The sequence below is a fragment of the Pelodiscus sinensis genome, chromosome Z (assembly GCF_052426305.1).
Source record: "Pelodiscus sinensis isolate ZL-2025 chromosome Z, ASM5242630v1, whole genome shotgun sequence".
In the NCBI taxonomy this organism is placed as follows: domain Eukaryota; kingdom Metazoa; phylum Chordata; order Testudines; family Trionychidae; genus Pelodiscus; species Pelodiscus sinensis.
In genome coordinates this window covers 30,708,382-30,725,691 of record NC_143085.1, presented here as the reverse complement: position 1 = coordinate 30,725,691, position 17,310 = coordinate 30,708,382, and the positions used below count along the sequence as shown (strand labels likewise).

General features: G+C 45.2%; 1 protein-coding gene across 2 annotated transcripts in view; it reads right to left on the bottom strand.

The window, feature by feature from the left end:
- LOC102446257 (calcium release-activated calcium channel protein 1) overlaps window positions 1–17,160 on the bottom strand; it is a 34,511-nt gene extending 17,351 nt beyond the window's left edge. The window contains exons 1-2 of one of the 2 annotated variants that reach the window (XM_006135980.5): window positions 16,876–16,932; window positions 3,327–3,408 (exon numbers count right to left, since the gene is read on the bottom strand). Coding sequence is in view for 1 of the 2 variants with exons in the window: in XM_006135979.5 (XP_006136041.2) it covers window positions 16,876–16,989 (114 nt within the window). In the remaining variant the exon portion in view is untranslated. Of the gene's footprint in view, window positions 1–3,326; window positions 3,409–16,875 lie in introns of both variants that reach the window. The other variant, XM_006135979.5, reaches the window with a different exon arrangement.
- Between the last annotated feature and the right edge of the window lie 150 nt (window positions 17,161–17,310).

Below are 17,310 nucleotides of genomic sequence, written 5' to 3'. Positions count from 1 at the left end.
GAAAGGTTGGACCCTGTTAACTCAAGTGTATATGCATTGTTTTTAAGAGAACCCCTTCTTCCCATTCCCAAAAAGAGGGACTCCTATTTTTGGCAGCCAGTAGTTTATGCTGTGGTGTGACTTAACACATGGACACTAGTGTTCTCTCTCCTACTGTTCACATCAAACACTAGCATTAAAGTAATAGGGATGTAGCCGTGTTAGTCTGGTGTAACAAACAAAAGACAGGACTATGCAGCACTTTAAAGACTCACAAGAGAGTTTATTAGGTGATGAGCTTCTGTGAGGAAGTGGGTCTGGTCCACGAAAGCTCATCACCTAATAAACCATCTTGTTAGTCTTTAAAGTGCTGCGTAGTTCTGTCTTTTGTTTCAGCATTAAAGTGTAATTAAGAGACAAGTCTTTTTGAGTTTCACATGACAGGTGCTGTCTGCATGGAGCACAGAGTAGGAATGTAATAGTGTAGTCAATTAACTGATAAGCAAAAGCATTTATGTTAATGCTATCAACTACACTCATTTCTCCCTCCCCCACTCTGCCAGTAAATTTTTTAACAGGGTAACCAGCAACCCAAATCAGTCCTAGCGCACATCAGGTCCGGGACCTATCCTTGCTGTGGCTCTGCATATAAGATGTATTAGGAGCCAGGTGGGCAGGCAGCCCAGCTCAGTTCAAACTCTTGTGGGATCTGGGAGTTCAACCTGTCCCCTCCCCCTGGACAGGGGCTGCTGCCACCCCATGCTGTGGCAGAGTGGGGGGTGACAGACAGCCGGTCCACTAGGGGACTGGTTTTTAAACTGGCTCCCCTCATGGATCAGGTCCCTGCCTGGCACCCCACGCTGCTGCCTCTGATACAGGAGAGGGGATGGAGCGCTAGCTGCTGACCTTGTCCACGGGGACTACAGAATAGTCGACTAACTATAAAAATGTATGAGGTTAATGAAATATTCAATTAACTGACATTTAATGTCCCTAGCACAGAGACATGTTTGCTACTGCACTATCACCACCCCAAGGCCACATCAGATTTCAGCTGGCTGAAGAAGAAAAAAAAAAAATCAAGAACCTCGCCATGTTCTTCACTCACCAAGTTCTACTATGATAGCTAACAGCTACACAAAGCCACTTCTCAAGAAAAAGGCGGACTTGTGCTCCTCAAGTTAACAGTCTGGTTGAGTGGATTCCCTGAGTGAGAAGCAGTGATGGTGAAACAACGTCATGGGCTCAGAATCTTATTTGCAAGTGCTATACAGTCCTACTGGCCCAGACTAGATCTCACACCGCCATGACTGTCACCAGGCCTGCCAATGGGGTGTCAATGGAGCGGGGGGGAGGGAAGAGGGAGGGTAGAAGTTTAAGGGAGCAATCGCCCTGAGGCCTGGTGATTCAAAAGTGCCCCGGGCTTCCAGTTGCTACCACTGCTACTGCAGTTGAGGCCAGAGGCCTGGGTCATGCATGGCTCTAAAGGTTAGAGGGCAATTGCTATGCTCCAGGTGGCCCTGAGGGCTGGCTGCCCTGACCCCATCCCTTCTGGGAGCATGGAGTAAGCCTTCTGCATCTTGCCAGGGACCCACAGAGGATGTCAGCACCCCTGGAGGTCACTAGCATTCCCTTCTAGAATTCAACCAAGCAATGGAGCCAACAGACTCACTGGGCTTCTGGGCAAAGCAGGAGTAGGAAGCAGCTCTGCACCCCTGGAAGGGGTGGGGTCCCAGGCAGAAGGGGCAGAATAGGGGCTAGCCTTTCCCCTCCCCGTTCCCAGCAGCCCTCAGCATTGCCCAAAGCATGCCATGTGGGACTCCAACAGCGATTTAAAAATGCCTCCACTCAGGCCACCGCCACAGTAGCGACAGCTAGGAGTCTAGGGCCTTTATGAATCATCAGACCCAGGGATAATTGTTCCCTTTGCTTGACCTTGTCAGTGAGCCTGCAACCAAGAGCGAAGGGGCAGAGGGGGGAAAGGAGCCAACGAAGCTAGTAAACTAATTTAATCATTACTAGATTCCCTATATTTAAACTCTGCAGCTTTCAATAGTTTGGAAAACACTCACTTGAACCCCAAGGTTCCACAAAGTGAACATAAGGATTCTGCAAGAAAATTCCATTACAATAACATTTTATGATTAAAAAAAAATTAATTAATATTACGTGATTTTTTAAAAAATATGTGTAATTAAACTAAATGTTGGATCTCATGACCTTGTTTAGTATTTGTTTATTATTATCCTTACTTATTTGTGGTCTACTTTTTCAGCTCCATATCTTACACTGTTATTAGGGGTTCCACAAAATTCTTTCAAGTTTAAAAGGGTTCTGGGACCAAATAAAATTGGGAAACACTGGCTTAGGGTATTAAATTCTTACATCTCTTCCAATCATGAAGCTACTAACATTACTAATTTCTTGTAATACAAAAAACCCCGCCTACGGATCTAATGTCAACATCTGAGTAAGTCACTCAAACTTATCTGAGGAAGTGGATTTTGCCCACGAAAGCTTTTATATACAGGCAGTCCCCGGGTTACATGGATCCGACTTACATCGGATCCCTACTTACAAACGGGGTGAGGCAACCCCACACTAGCTGCTTCCCCCCAGCAGACCAGGGAGACACGAAGCTAGCGCCCCCCCCACAGCAGACCAGGAAGACGCGGAGCAGCTTTTCTCAGCAGACACCTCAGCTTGAGAATAAAGGACTGAGGGAAGTGAGGTGTGGGAGAATAAAACTGATCTCTGGAGAAATGTTTGGCTAGAGTTTCCCCTACAATATGTACCAGTTCCGACTTACATACAAATTCAACTTAAGAACAAACCTACAGTCCCTATCTTGTACGTAACCCGAGGACTGCCTGTATAACAGTTGCCACAGGACTAAATGGGGTGTTATTTCAAGTACTAATCACTAACTTAATAAATATCAATGCAGAATTGCCAATGCAAGTGCAAATCAACAAATAAGACTGCTCTCATATTCCCTCTTTCCTGGTATTCTTCCAGCATTCGTTGTGTTCTCTTTATGCCTATTTATACATGTTCAAGCAAGAAGTAGATTAAGGCCCACATTTTTAAAAGATATTTAAGTGTTGCTGCATGCAGCACTTCAATGCCTAACTGATCGTTTTACAACGGGACTTAGGAACTTGGAGCTCAGATCCTGTTGACTCCCAAAACCTCTGAAAAAGACTTAAGCATTGCTCAAATCAGAGTTGAAACACCTAATATCTTTTAGAAATTTCTATTCCAAATTTCAACTTTTAACTATTTCACATCAAGGACTTCAAAACAAAACAAAGAAAGTTTACAAAAATATTTTATAAAGGATTTACCCCCCTTCTCCATCAGTTTTCATGTTCAAGGACAGCTGTACTGATTCTTCCTCCATCAATCTTCATGACTGTGCTGCTCATTCTTATGGAGGTAAACATAAAAAAAAATAGATTGAGCCAGTCTTCCTGACTAGAATCTATACCATTCAGTAACAGTTATTAATAGGAATACATACCAAGCTTCCTCACCGGCCAGGGAAGCCAAGGGACATACGTATATTCCTTAGAAATTGAAAGGATAACCAGTCAGAGTCCCCTGAACCAATTGCTAATTAGTTTTGAAAACAAGACACTGGAATAGATCATTTATTCATCTAGCCTTGAATCCTGTCCTCTAGAGTTTTATTACTTCATGAAGCTTAAGGATAGCAGAAATCTTTAATACTGGGACTATCCATAAGGAATCAATACACAAAGATTATTAAACAACATTGTGTTTGGTAGTTTTGGTAACAAAGTTAAACAGAATTATAGTCAGATTAGACATCTTTAAAAGGCAGCATAAATTCTGTTCCATAGATAAATTGTGCAAGGGAGGACCAGGTTGTTTCTTGCCCTTTTCATGAGATACAACACACAAATACGCTATATCTCGCACACCACACACAACCAATGGCTAAACACTACCCTTTTCAGTATCCAATTCTAGGCCTCCTTTAAGAGATGGAGGTCTTGCACTATAGTCCAGAATAGTCGGAACACAGAACATTCCCTCCATCATCTGTTCCTAGCCCCATTATATCCCTAGGCCTGAGCTATGCAAAAGGGCAACACAGGGTTGCTCTGCCAGCAGAATAGATGTTTTATATAAGGGATATTCATGGGGGTAATGTTCTGTTCTTTTAGGGTAGGTCTACATTTGCTCCCTAGTTCAAGCTAGGGATGCAAATGTAGCTGACTGAAATTGTTAATGAAGTGAGGATTTAAATATCCTGCTCTTCATTAGCATACTCTCGCCCGCGTGTTATTCCGCTCGCCAGCTGATTCGAACCAAGAAGTGCGCTCCGGGACGCGTTAGTTCGAATCAAACCCCTTGGTTCAAACTAATGTTACTCCTCATTTTTTGATCGTTAAAAAAAAAAAAAAAATGAGGAGTAATGTTAGTTCGAACCAAGGGGTTTGATTTGAACTAATGCATCCCGGAGTGCACTTCCTGGTTCGAATCAGCTGGCGAGCGGAATGATGTGCAGGCAAGATTATGCTAATGAAGCGTGGGATATTTAAATCACGGCTTCATTAGCAATTTCGGTCAGCTACATTTGCATCCCTAGTTCGAACTAGGGAGCAAGTGTAGACGTACCCTTGATGAGCAGTGGACAGTGGACTGTTGAGAGAGGACAGAATTAAGTCCTGTGTATTACTATAACTCACTGAAATACAGAGTTGAGAACTATTCTATTAATAAAATGAGCAGTATACTGAAAACTAATAGTTACCTCTTTAATAAGAGCTTATTTCAAAGAAAGGCTTTAAAATTACCTTGTAATCTTTATGTGTTAGGGACCATGTGTTTTTATATGTTTGTTTACTACATATAGCAGTGAGGCCATGAACCTCATAAAGCATTTTGATAATATATCTTTATTGGGTGAACAAATAAACAAACACTCCAATGGAATATTAGGAAATCTATATTTGCCACACTTCAGAGTGCTGCAAGAGAAACATCCATTCTTGCCTCTGTATTGGAAACTTGCATATTAGTCTTCTAGGTAACAAAGCAGCCACAGTTTGCAAAACTGGATTCTTTTAAGAGGGTCAATGACATTGTCCAGTAGGGAATGTCCGTCAGATTCTAAAGAACCACATATGTCTTCCTGTTATATTTTAAGTTCATAATGTAGGCTAAGGTAACTTTGTAGACTATTAATAGAAGTTCAAGTTGTTTTTATTTCAACAACTGTTTGGGTTTAACAAATTCCCCCACAGTATGTGCAATCCAAATGCCCCCACATTATAGTAGTGCATGATCATCTGACAGTGAAACGATTTAAGATCTGATATTCAACAAACCTATTTTCATTGTCCAAGCAGAATGCAATGTTAGACATAAACAAGCCATGTTAAGTGAAGGAAGAGTCAGATTGAAGTTCTTTCAGTTTTAATACGCTAAAAATAACAACACTAGCATTAGATTACAGGTTATAATATTTACATACTTTTAACCGAATTATGTCTTTAATGAAGAGCTTACTTCATTGGGGAAAAACAACAAAATGCAATGCTGACAGTTACTATGTAACAGTAACATTCTCCAGCATCCACAATAAAAAGCTGCGCTATGGTGACCTGTTACATTGGAAACATAGCAGATGGTACCATATTTGACAACAATGAAGAAGTTAACAGTGGAAAATTTTAATGATTTTTAAAAGGAAATTAGAAACAACGCAGAGAAACTAAACAGTTCTTTTAAACAAATTGAACTACGTAGCTGATGTAGATATAAACTGCCCATGAAAGCTTATGCTCCAACACTTCGGTTAGTCTATAAGGTGCCACAGGACTCCTCGCCGCTTTTGCAGATTCAGACTAACACGGCTACCCCTCGGATACAAAAAATAGTAGTGTTCCTTTCCATTGTTCTATCATAACAGCAGCAGAATGTGGCAGAACAAAAGACAACTTTAAAATTCAATCTCTAAAGACCTTTCTAAAACTCAGAAATTTTACTTAAAAAATCCCATAGATACGACCATTGAAATGCTGGTATTAAAAGATATGCTGCTTCTAATACCATTCAAAGCAGATCTACTTGACATTGTATTTTAAGAAAAAGCAAACTGTCTATAACAAAACTCCTAATACTGCCCACACAAATGGAGGGCAATGTAAGCAATGATGGGCAACTTTTGCAAAATGTCTTGTGTGAACTAGGCCAGAACCTCCTAGGCTACAGTAAAAGACAAGCTTTTATTTTTTTTTAAAGACTTTTAAAAATCAATAGAGCTTTCAAGTCATTTTCATACTTGGGATGTAATAGTATAGTCGATTAACCGATAAGCAAATGCTTATAGGTTAATGGGATAGACTATACACATTTCTCCCTCCACAACTTGCCAGTACAAGTAATTTCTTTAGCAGGTTGGCCAGGAGTCTGTCTCAATCCTGGCATGAACCAGAACTCGGACCTACCCCTGTTGTGGCTCTGCACTTAAAGTGTATTAGGATCCAGGCAGGCAGGCAGGCAGGCAGCCCGGCTCAGTTCTGGCTTGTCCCAGGTCAGGAAGTTCAGACTTACCATAGACAGAGGCTGCTGCCATCCCATGCTGCTGCCTCTTTATCACAGGCAGCAGCACAGAGCGACAGGCAACCGGTCCATGAGGGGAGCTGGTTTTTAAACTGGCTCCCCTGGAGAACCAGCTTCTATCTGGCACCCTGCACTGCTGTCTCTGATACAGAGAGTTCTTCAGGAATGAGGCTGATGTGCACTGGCTGTCGGCCTCACCCCCAGGGACTATCGAATAGTCGACTGACCGATAGAATTCTTGAGGTTACTCGACTATTCAATTAACTGATATTTAATCTCCCTATTTCATACATGCAATATATACAACAAAACAGAGCATAATCCAAATCCCCCTTGACTCTCTGTTAGACCAGTCAATGCAAGTAACTGCCTGATTACTCTTGATTTTATAAGGGCCCTTTGCAGACACTGCAATTCACAACCTACCTCACCATTTTGCTTGTTTGTTGACTCTGCAAATCATAATGCTGCAAATCTCCAAGCCTCAAAGACTTCCTCTTTAATACTGGAATGTCACAGATCCAGTTAAATGCCACCTCTCTGGCATACACTAGACCATTGTGAAGTGATCCAGTTGCTGAAACCCTGTGTGTTTTAGGACTTTGGCACCTGAAAGGAGCAGATTTTCAAGGTGCACATTTTTTATTTGGTACTCTCAACTGAGAGTTCAGACCATGCAGCCCCCTATCCATGGAACCAGTGCTGGCCCATGAGACTTACCTCCATAGCTTAAACACACCCTCACCCAGAACTCCACAAAACGAGAACATTCTGGGTTACATCTATAATGTGTGCATTCTTGAAGAGATAAATGTCTGATGTGCACACACTGCACACAATTCTGAACCACCACTGCTTTCTTTAATAGCGCAAGAAATGCTGATCTCCATTTCCCGGTCTCCATTTCCTCATCAATGCAGGGCACTCTTCTGGCTAAGACTAGCATTGCTTTTTTGCATTGCATGGTTTGGGCTCTGAAACATGGGGTCTTTGTACACCCAACTTGCCTCCTCTGATCTTGACGGATCCATCCCTATCTATATGTGTTTCTCTCTGTTGCCTTCATCTTTGTCCTGCTTGAAAGTTTTCCATTTTCTCCACTCCTTTAGACAAGGGAAGAGAAACCCAATGTACCAAGATACTTCAACCTGAATAGACAGATGGCTACTGAGTTTTGATGATATGTCTCTGCACCTGAATGTAATGGTGCATACATACAAACATTCATGATATAGAAATTTTTATAACTTCATATCAGAATTCATAAATTGTAGATAGGTTCCCCAAATCATCACACTGGTATTGAGCACTGTGTGATATGGGATGCTACACTAGCTAAATCCTTAGGTCTACTACAGTTCCTAAACAACAGTCTGAAAATATCAAAACCAAATGTATTAATTTGAGAGAAACACACCCACACTGCAAGTCTGGACAAGGAACATAAACATATAATATTATTATTAAAAAAGTTTTTTAGCAACTAACGCTGCAAATACATGGAATTTGAAACCTGACTTGAGCATTTGCAAATTTTCATTTGTAAACATGAAACTTGCTCTTGAGCCACATTTATATTTACACAGCCCATTTATTAAACACATCCCAATTATTCAGGCTAGCTGTTTTATTAAAACTGACACCCAAGAATAAATTTTGCCATTCACTGTATCAAGCTAACAGTTGCTATTTATCCATACATATGTGGACTTAGTGTAGTGGAAACACAGTGAGTTAGTTCTAAAGAATTAAGGTGTATTTAGCAAGTGTGGTTCAGAGCATAAGGCATGGGAATGAGAGAAAACCCAAGTTCTATTGTTGACTAAGGATGTTAAGAAATGGGTAACTGGTTAATTGTGTACTCAGTATAATCTGTATCAACTACATGATTAGTCTATAAGCTCTGTCCCAGTTTGGGCCAGGTCCAGGAGCTACCCCACTGTGGCTCTGCAGTTTAAATGTAATAGGAGCTGGGCCCAAAGGCAGCCCAGCTTCCTACTACATTTAAACTGCAGATCCATGGTGGGGATAGGTCCCAGGCCCAACCTGAACAGGGACTAGGACTGCTGCACCTCTGTATTTAAAATGTAGCAAGAACATGGCAACTATTACCAGGGGGTGGCAGGTTTATATAATTTTTGGTGGTGCCCCATTAGCCACACCCCCTGACCTGTTAACCACGCCCCTGACCCCCATTAGCCACACTCCTTGAACCCCGTCAACCAGGCCTGTGGAGGTAACATGCTCGGGGCAAGATGGATACATGACCAGAAGTAAAAGGTGTCAAGTCACCCCTCTCGAAGGACTTTTCCCACCATCCTCCTACCAACAGGGATTAGTTTGGCACCACCTACCCCCCCTCATGTAACTATCCTGCAATTGCATTAACTCACTGTGTGTGACATTAACTCGGAGCAGTGAGGCTGGGGGAAGTGTTCCTTCTAAGGCTATGTCTACACTCGCGGCTTCTTGCGCAAGTACAGCCGTTCTTGGGCAAGAACCCGCAGAGCATCCACTCTGCCTGCCTGCTCTTGTGCAAGGAATTTACACTACGGCGTGGAGAGAGAGCGTCTTATGCAAGAGCTATGCTCTTTTCTAACAGGTGTAAGCTCTCTTGCGCAAGAGGACAGTGTGGACACTCGGCAGGGATTTCTTGCACAAGAAACTCCTATGGCTAAAATGGCCATCAGAGTTTTCTTGAGCAAGAGAGGGTCCACACTGCCACGGATGCTCTTGCGCAAAAGCACAGCTCATACATGGCAGTGTGGACTTGATCTTCCGCAAGAGTTCTTGCACAAGAAGCCGCCAGTGTAGACATAGCCTAAGAGTTTCCTCCCATGAGCAGAATGAATTTTGTGTTGTGCACCAGTACTGAGTTCATGTGGCTTGTTTGGATGTGCTACTGTGGCACCCAAGTTATTAATAAATATCTTATAAACCACTACCTTTTCTCTCTGCTGCCATGTCTCCTCCCCTTGCTCCAACAGCTCCCCTGCTGCCCCCCCAACCCCTCACCCACCTCTGCTGTCCTGACTCCTGCCCTTCTCACTGCCCCCCCCCCCCATCAGCCCTTCTCTCCCCCGTGACCACTCCTCCAGTAGCCCCACTCTGATCATGAGTGCTATCCCTGCCTCTCTCCAGGGGTGCTGGTCCCCCCCTGCAGGTGTCTGCCCTTCTCCTTCACCCCCAGAATCACCTGGTACCTGCACCTTCCCTTACCCCTGCACCCTCCTGGTGCCTCCTCCTTCCCTCACTGCCCCTGCCCCCTTTGCGCTCTTTTTCCCTGATGCCTATCCCTTCACCACCCTCTGCCCTATTCCCCTCATGCCCCTGTGCCTTCTCACATGCCTTGCTCTATCTCCGCCTTCCTCATGCCCACCCCTTCTTTCAAGCCTTCTCCCAGCACCTCCCCTCACCTCTCTAGCCCCCAATGCCCTAACCCTCTCCTTTCTAAGCCTCACCCTGTCCAGGGCCGGATTAAGACCTTTAGAGGCACTAAGCACTGAAAAGATTATGGTGGGCCCCCCATTATGTAATTCAAAATAAAAACAACACTATACTGTCAAATCTTTTTTTTTTTTTTTTTTTTTGTGTGCCCCTGCTTTGCTGATGCCCTAAGCATGTGCTTAGTCTGCCTATTGGGTAATCCAGCCCTGAGTCCCCCCTCCCACTGACACCTTCCCTCCTGCCCTTTCCCCCTGGCATTTGTCTCTCCTGCACTCTGTCCCTTGGTAATTGCCCTTTCTTCTCCTGACCTGCCCCCCTCCCCTCAGCACAAGCCCCTTCCTCTTCCACCCCTTCTGCCTATTTTTCCCCCTCCCCTATCTTCTGCCTTCCAGTTTGCAGGGCTGGAGTCTGCAATCAGGCCCTGTCACCCCTCTGTCCGTTGAGTGGGTATAGGCTGCTCTGGCGTCCGCTGCCCGTTCCTTCTGGGGCTGCGGAGTCTGGGTGTCCGCCCCGCAGGGTTGCCTGCTGGGTCCCGGCTGCTGCAGGAAGGTGAGTGCTTCCCTGAGTGTGGGGGGCAGGCCCAGGCCCCAGCCCCACTTCCTCCTCCTTGCCTGCCACAATGCTGTCATTTAATATACCTGGCGAGTGGCATGAGCATGTGCTGCAAGGGTGTGGGGGCGGGACTGGCTCACCGCACCCACTCGCTGCATCCCATCACCCTTGTCTGGTGCGCAGTGTGCGCATGCGCTGCAAGGGCACCGGGGTGGTGCTGGCCTACCGCGGCAGCTTGCTGTGGTGTCCGCGGGGGCGGGGAGGAGAGGACGCGCTGGCAGGTGGGGGCCGGGGCCCACTCCAGGTAGGGCCGGGGGAGAGACCCAGCTCCAAATATTGGTGGAGCAGGGCCCCCAGCTCTGAATATTGAGCCCATATAACTCACCGCCCATGGCTCTTACTACACTTGAAATGCAGAGATGCAGTTATCTGAGACCCAGCATGAGCCTCCCCTGACTCACTCCAGAGGTAGTGTTGGAGGGGGCAAGCTTTAAGCCAGCTCCTCCCAGCACTGGCTCCTGCTCTCCTCCCCCTATTGCCTCTGATACAGAGGAAGCAAGGGGGGGAAGCAAGTACTTGAGTAGTCAACCTGACTACCTCTTAAGCCTAAGCTTATCGGATAGTCGATTACTCAACTAATCAACTTCTTCTATTGATTTATTGTGTAACCTTGGGCATGTCATTTACCCTATCTGTGCTCATTTCCCTGCACTCCAAAAGTGGTGCTTACAAAAAAAAAAAAAAAAAACCAGAGATCCAGTTAAAAAGTGCTTTAGAGGTGTAACAGTCTATTGCTGGAGGCCAAGTTATTTCTATTCTTATACCTGTGCAACATTGCTGGAGTAAATGAATGCAGAGAATGTAAATTAAGGATGAATTTAGACCCTACTCTTTTAATATAGAAATTGTTGAATTGAGATTAGAAAGTTAAATGCAGTGAGAAGCATTAGTTTTTCTCTATGTTCCCCTCTTTCTTTTTAAAGTGGCCTTTTCTCTTAATAGGGAGATTAGAGTGTCCCACTTAGAGGATTACTCTATGGGCTTGTTTACATGGTAGGGTTATAGGCTTTGCAGGAGTGTGATAGCTAAAGCATGCTAAATTGTTATGCATGAATTGGTCCGCATTGACCTCACTGGTGTAGCAAGGAACCATCAGCATACTTCAACAGCATACTGGGCAGTTTCAAACAGTAGTTTGTTAAAATGAGCCAGCAGGATCTGGCCTACTGGCATGCAACCCTTCAGTACGTTTTAGAAATCATACACCCATAAAGACTCATTACATCACCAGGTAAACAAACTCTACAGCCGCAAAGCAGTGGAGTCAAAGGTTGATCCTCAATGGCAACTAACTATATTCTAAGAGAGGGACTTTCCCGAATGTTAAAATGGAACCTCTCTCACTACTAAGCAGCTGGACTCTGCTAATTCACAAGTAAGTGAGTTCTAGAGTTATCACTGCTACAAACTGCTGTGGTAAGTAAAACGAAAAGGACATCATACTTTGTCAAAGAATTCAGAGGGGTAGCTGAGTTAGTCTGCAAGTCATTGCCACAGAATGGATGAGATTTAAGCCTATTATCCTTTCATATCCAAGAGTCACTTTTAGTGGTCCATATTATATATAATGACATTCACTGCATATTCTAAAAGTAATTTGGCAATTAATGGATAAAATTAAAACTATGTTAATGAGCCAATGATAACAAATAATATTGCTGTTAATTCACACATTTTCTTTCAGCTCTGAAGTAGTAATTTAATCTGCTATATTTATCTCTTAGTTTTAACAATATACAAACTAGAAGACAGTAGAAAGTAAAGCTTTCTTTCTCATTATTATGTATCACTTTTACAATAAGCTATGGATACAGGGAATTGTGCTTAACTACCAGACTGATGCATGGAACTCAAATATGCTGCTGTTCTGAGCACAGTTGCCTGTCAGTCAAATGGATGCCTGTCTACCAATGCCCCTAAAGAGTTGCATTCTGTTTTTAGCCATTGAAGTATGACAGTGACATTTATTTGACCGTCAGGAGGTTGTTTTACCCTAGGCACTTTGTTGTGTTTTTAAATTGAATTTGAGTTATATTATTTGAAATGGAAGGAATTTCATGAAACACAATCTAAGATAGTATTTGTGTCAAAGGCAGATGGTCTAACCTTCTTCCTAGCAATGATGGAAAATGCACAGTGTTTCTAAATATGGTGTTTTAGAGATCTGGTTGCTGCACAGATTAAGGAAAGCAGAATGTTTCCAAACCATAAAAATACATTCTAATCAGAATAATGGTACTTAAAGTGAGAATGCTGTTTTAAAACAACATGCTAAAATAAAAGATAACATTTCTAAAAATATACACAAAAATCCTCCACAATTAAACAACTTTTGCAGTTTTGAAAATGGTTTGTAACAGACTCTAGCAGGCCCTAAAAATCTCCCATGTTACCTAGAAGCTCATTCCCAAAATTTTTGAGGGTCAGGATTTTTCATTTTATATGTATATGAGGGGCAGTGTCCCCTGCTCGCTATGCTCGCCAACCACCCTCTCTGGGAGTAGGCAGCCCTGGATATCTTCCCCACAACTCCCCGGGAGGGCCAGGTCGAGGCCTAGAGCCCTGGCTCTCCCACCTCCAGCCACCAGGAAGGAGGGGGTTGAGCTGGACTGAGGCTGGCCAGGCTCTCCCCCCCCATCTGGCCCCCAAAGGGTTGGGCTGGGATAAGGCTGGTCTGGCCCTTTGCCTCTGGAGGAGAGTGGGGGTGTGTGGCGCCCAGCCATCTCCCTCGGACCGCAAGGGGAGAGGTCATACTGCTCTGGCTGTGGGGGAGGCTCCACACAACTTCAACCCCACATTGGCAAAGGGCAACGCCACATGGCTCCCAGCAATGCCGTACATGTCCTGCACACTCCTCTCCCCCCAGCCAAGCCCTTGCAAAGCTCTGCGGATCCCACACCTCCCTCCTCCAAGATTCCATGGCTCCCACGCCCCTTCTTCCACCACCGGAGCCCCTGTGGCCCCACCTCTCTGCACCCAAGCCCATGCAGCTTCTGTGCACCCCCACTTCCCTCCACACAAGCCCCCAAGAGGCTGTGCAGCTCCTGAATGCCCCCACCTTTCCCACCCAAGCATTCACAAAGCTGTGCGGCTCCTGCACGCCCCGTCCAAGTGGTTATGCGGCTTCCCTGTGCCCCTCACCCCCCTACCCAAGCTCCTGCGCATCCCCTTCTCCCCTACCTGAGCCCCTCAGAGGTCATGTGGCTCCTGAACACACACCCTTGCCTAAGCCCTGCGCACTCCACCTAGCTCCCACTCGCCTCTTCCTCCCCACCCCACTCCGGAAAGCAGAGGAACTGCGCGGTTTAATTTAAATTCTGGCAGCCATCTTCCCATGTGGCAGCTGCCGGAGGGACGCTCGGGCTGGCAGAGTGCTGAGGAGGAGTTAAACGCCAGCCTGTGCAGCATGGAGCCGATAGAAGATCATGGAAGGTGGTACAAAGTAAGGCAGCCTCGTGGCCTCTCCCTGGAGTACTGGGGGAGCGGGAAAACTGCATACTCCAGGAGTCACACAGCTCCTGCTATCCCAGGCCTTGTCAGAGCAGGTTGGAGAATGGACGAGGCCTCATGGCTTGTGGCTTCCACGGAGCACAGGGAAGGGGGAAGACACATATGGAGGGAGGAACTGCAGGACACAGAATGACACATGACATCACTCTGTTGTTCCTCAGGAAAAACCTTTTTAAAGTATAGTAAGAAATATATAAAATGCATGTATGCACATGCACCTCAGAAAATAAAAAAAACCCCTTATGATACAAATTCTTAAACAAGAATGGTTATACTGGGTCACTCCAAAGTTCCATATAGCTCATTATCCTATCATCTGACAATGGCCAATGCCTGGGACCCCCAGAGGGAATGTACAAAACACATAATCATCAAATGATCAACCGCTATGTCACCCTTTCCAATTTCTGGTAAGCAGAGGCTATCCCAGACCTGCCCCTTCTAGCTAATAACCATTTATTGATCTATCCTCCATGAACTTATCTGGTTCTTTTAATTTTATATTCTTGGCCTTAACAACATCCTCTGGTAAGGAGTTCCACAGGTTGACCTTTCATTGTATGAAGAAATACTTCCTTTTTTTGTTTTAAATCTGTTGCCTATCAATTTCATTTGGACCCCTATAGTTTTTATGTTCCAAGGAATAAACGTCGTTTATTTTTTCCACGCCAGTGATGGTTTTATAGCTCTCTATCATTTCTTCCCTTTATCATTTATTTTCCAAACTGAGAAACCTCAGGTTCCTTAATCTCTCTGTGTGTAAAAATAATTCCATAGATAATAATTTCTTACTATTTAAAAAAGCCATAGTTTTCCTAAAAATAAGATTCAGGAGTGCAACTGGAAATCTGTATGACCAGAATAATAGGCAGTTAAAGGGACAGTCAACTTGATTTCTGACAAGTTTATATTACTTAAAAAGTAGACTAGTTATTACATCTGCCTTTGCATCTCACCTAGTGTGTGTGTACATGTTTTAAATATTCTTCGATTCCCTGTGCTATGGAAAACTGACTGAGGAAGCAGCCAAACTGATTATACAAAAATGAACATAGAGAAGTCAATGGCATAGAGAGTAATTGGGACTACTCACATTTATATAGTTAAGGACATGTGTGAGTCCAGTGACTGGGACCTTAGCCCTGGTCTACACCCAAATCTTAGATAATCCTAACTATACTTAATTAACCTATCCTCCAGCAGACAGCCTAGATTGTGAGAAGAGCTCTTCTAAGGACCTAGCTACTGACTCTAAGGAGGGGGATTTATTACACAGCAACTGGGAAAACCCTTTTTTATTGTAATAAAAGACTATGCTAGGGCAATGTAGCTCAAGTGCAGCAGCTCTGTGAACACAGCCTAAATACACTGATGATATGTTGTCCAAGGACCTGATCCTGAATTCACCACTGTGATTGTAAGTGCCACAAGTGGAGCTTGTAACAATAGGATTAGAAGTGGTTTACACAGTGCCACAACCCGTGAAAATTAACAAGTGACATTAAAAAGCCAGTTCAAAGTATGCATGCAAATAACTTTTTTTTCCCCGAAAAATCAGTCTGAAAAGATGCATGCAAAATTTTGTGGAGAAATTGTTAATGGTAAACTTCTATTTTTGTAAATTACAAGGCATATTCAATGCTGTCTCAGTCTAGGACATGTAGAACCCTAAGTTTACAGTGAAATTGAATGGTAGTCCTGAATTATTTCAATGCACTGCAACATATGGATTGTATTCTGATTATAATGAACCCATTCTGTGAGAAGCTACTTTACCTGGAAATAATATACTCCAGAGATGTGCTCACTCTTGGATCAATGACAAGAAACACAAAACAGGCCAACCAGCAGAATAATAAACCCCAGAAGCAAAATAATTCCACATTTCAGGCAGTTGTTAGTAAGCCAAGAAAGTGAAAAAAATAAGTTATGGAAGAAGCCAGTGTATAAATCACAAAATAAAAAACTGGTGATATCCAACATCCTCCTAAATGAAAGGTAGGGAACTTTTTTGAGATTGGAGGCCTCTGACACACAGAAAAATCAATCTGGTGGCATACACAAGAGAGAGGAACCCAAACCAACCCTCACTGAGGTGAACCCCAACTGAGGAGAGACACTCCTCACATTCCCCTCACACACTAGAGCCTAGTGGAGCCCAGACTAGAAGACTTTGTGTGCTCCAGTCCCCACAGGGAGACAGTGAGGGGGCAGGAGTGCCAAAGTAGGATCTTCATTACTGGGGGCGGGCTGAGCATCAGAGGCCAGATCCAGACAAGCCATGGACCGCCCACAGCCCCCAGGTTCCCCAGACCGTTTGAATCCTCCTCCAAGCCATCCTGCTTCAGGAACAAAGACTAAATTCTTCTCCTTCCAGCTTAACTTCAGACAAAAAGTAAGCCACAGGCTGACAGTTCAACTCTCCTCAAATCATCTGAGGTGGGAGAACCTGAACTAAAATGTCCCACTGATATGAGGATCAGACTTTACCCCTCCCCCCCCACTCCTCATCCAGGAGCAAACACACACCACATCCTTATAGATTTCGCACCTGATAACACAGGGCGGATAGTGGAAACGCTTACAGTACAAAGGGGAAGAGAAAGGGGGGAGGGCACCAGAACCAAGAGGCAGCGCCGCCCTGCAGGGTTCAGCACGCGGTGCCGGCCCAGCTGCTCTGTGGTCTCCCCCACTCCCGGGCAGGCTGGAGAGAGGGAGGGAAGCGCTCACCATCGCGAAGCCGGACAGCAGCGCGGAAGTGCGGCTGGACGCTTTCAGCTTGGCCCGGCTCAGGTAGAGCTTCCGCCAGGACAGCGCCTGCATCGAGTGCTCGTTCAGGCTCATGGGCTCCGGCAGCGGCGGCTCACACCGGAGCGGGAAAGGAGAAGAGGAGCGAAGAGAAGGAGCCCGGCCCGGCTGCGAATCCCGGAGGCGCCTCCCACTGCCGCTTCTTCCTTCCGGCTGCAGAGGCAGCAGCTGCACCTAGCACCCCCTCAGCCGCGGCGCCGGCTCGGCTTCACTCCGACCCGCTCCGCGTGCCGGCCCCCGCCCCGCCTCCGGGGCGCCGCGCACAAGCCGAGCTGGCGCAGCCCGGCTTCTAGCCCTTCCCTTTCCGCCCTCAGCGGCCGCACGGCGCCGCCTGAGGGGCCTTCCCGCCTCGCCTGA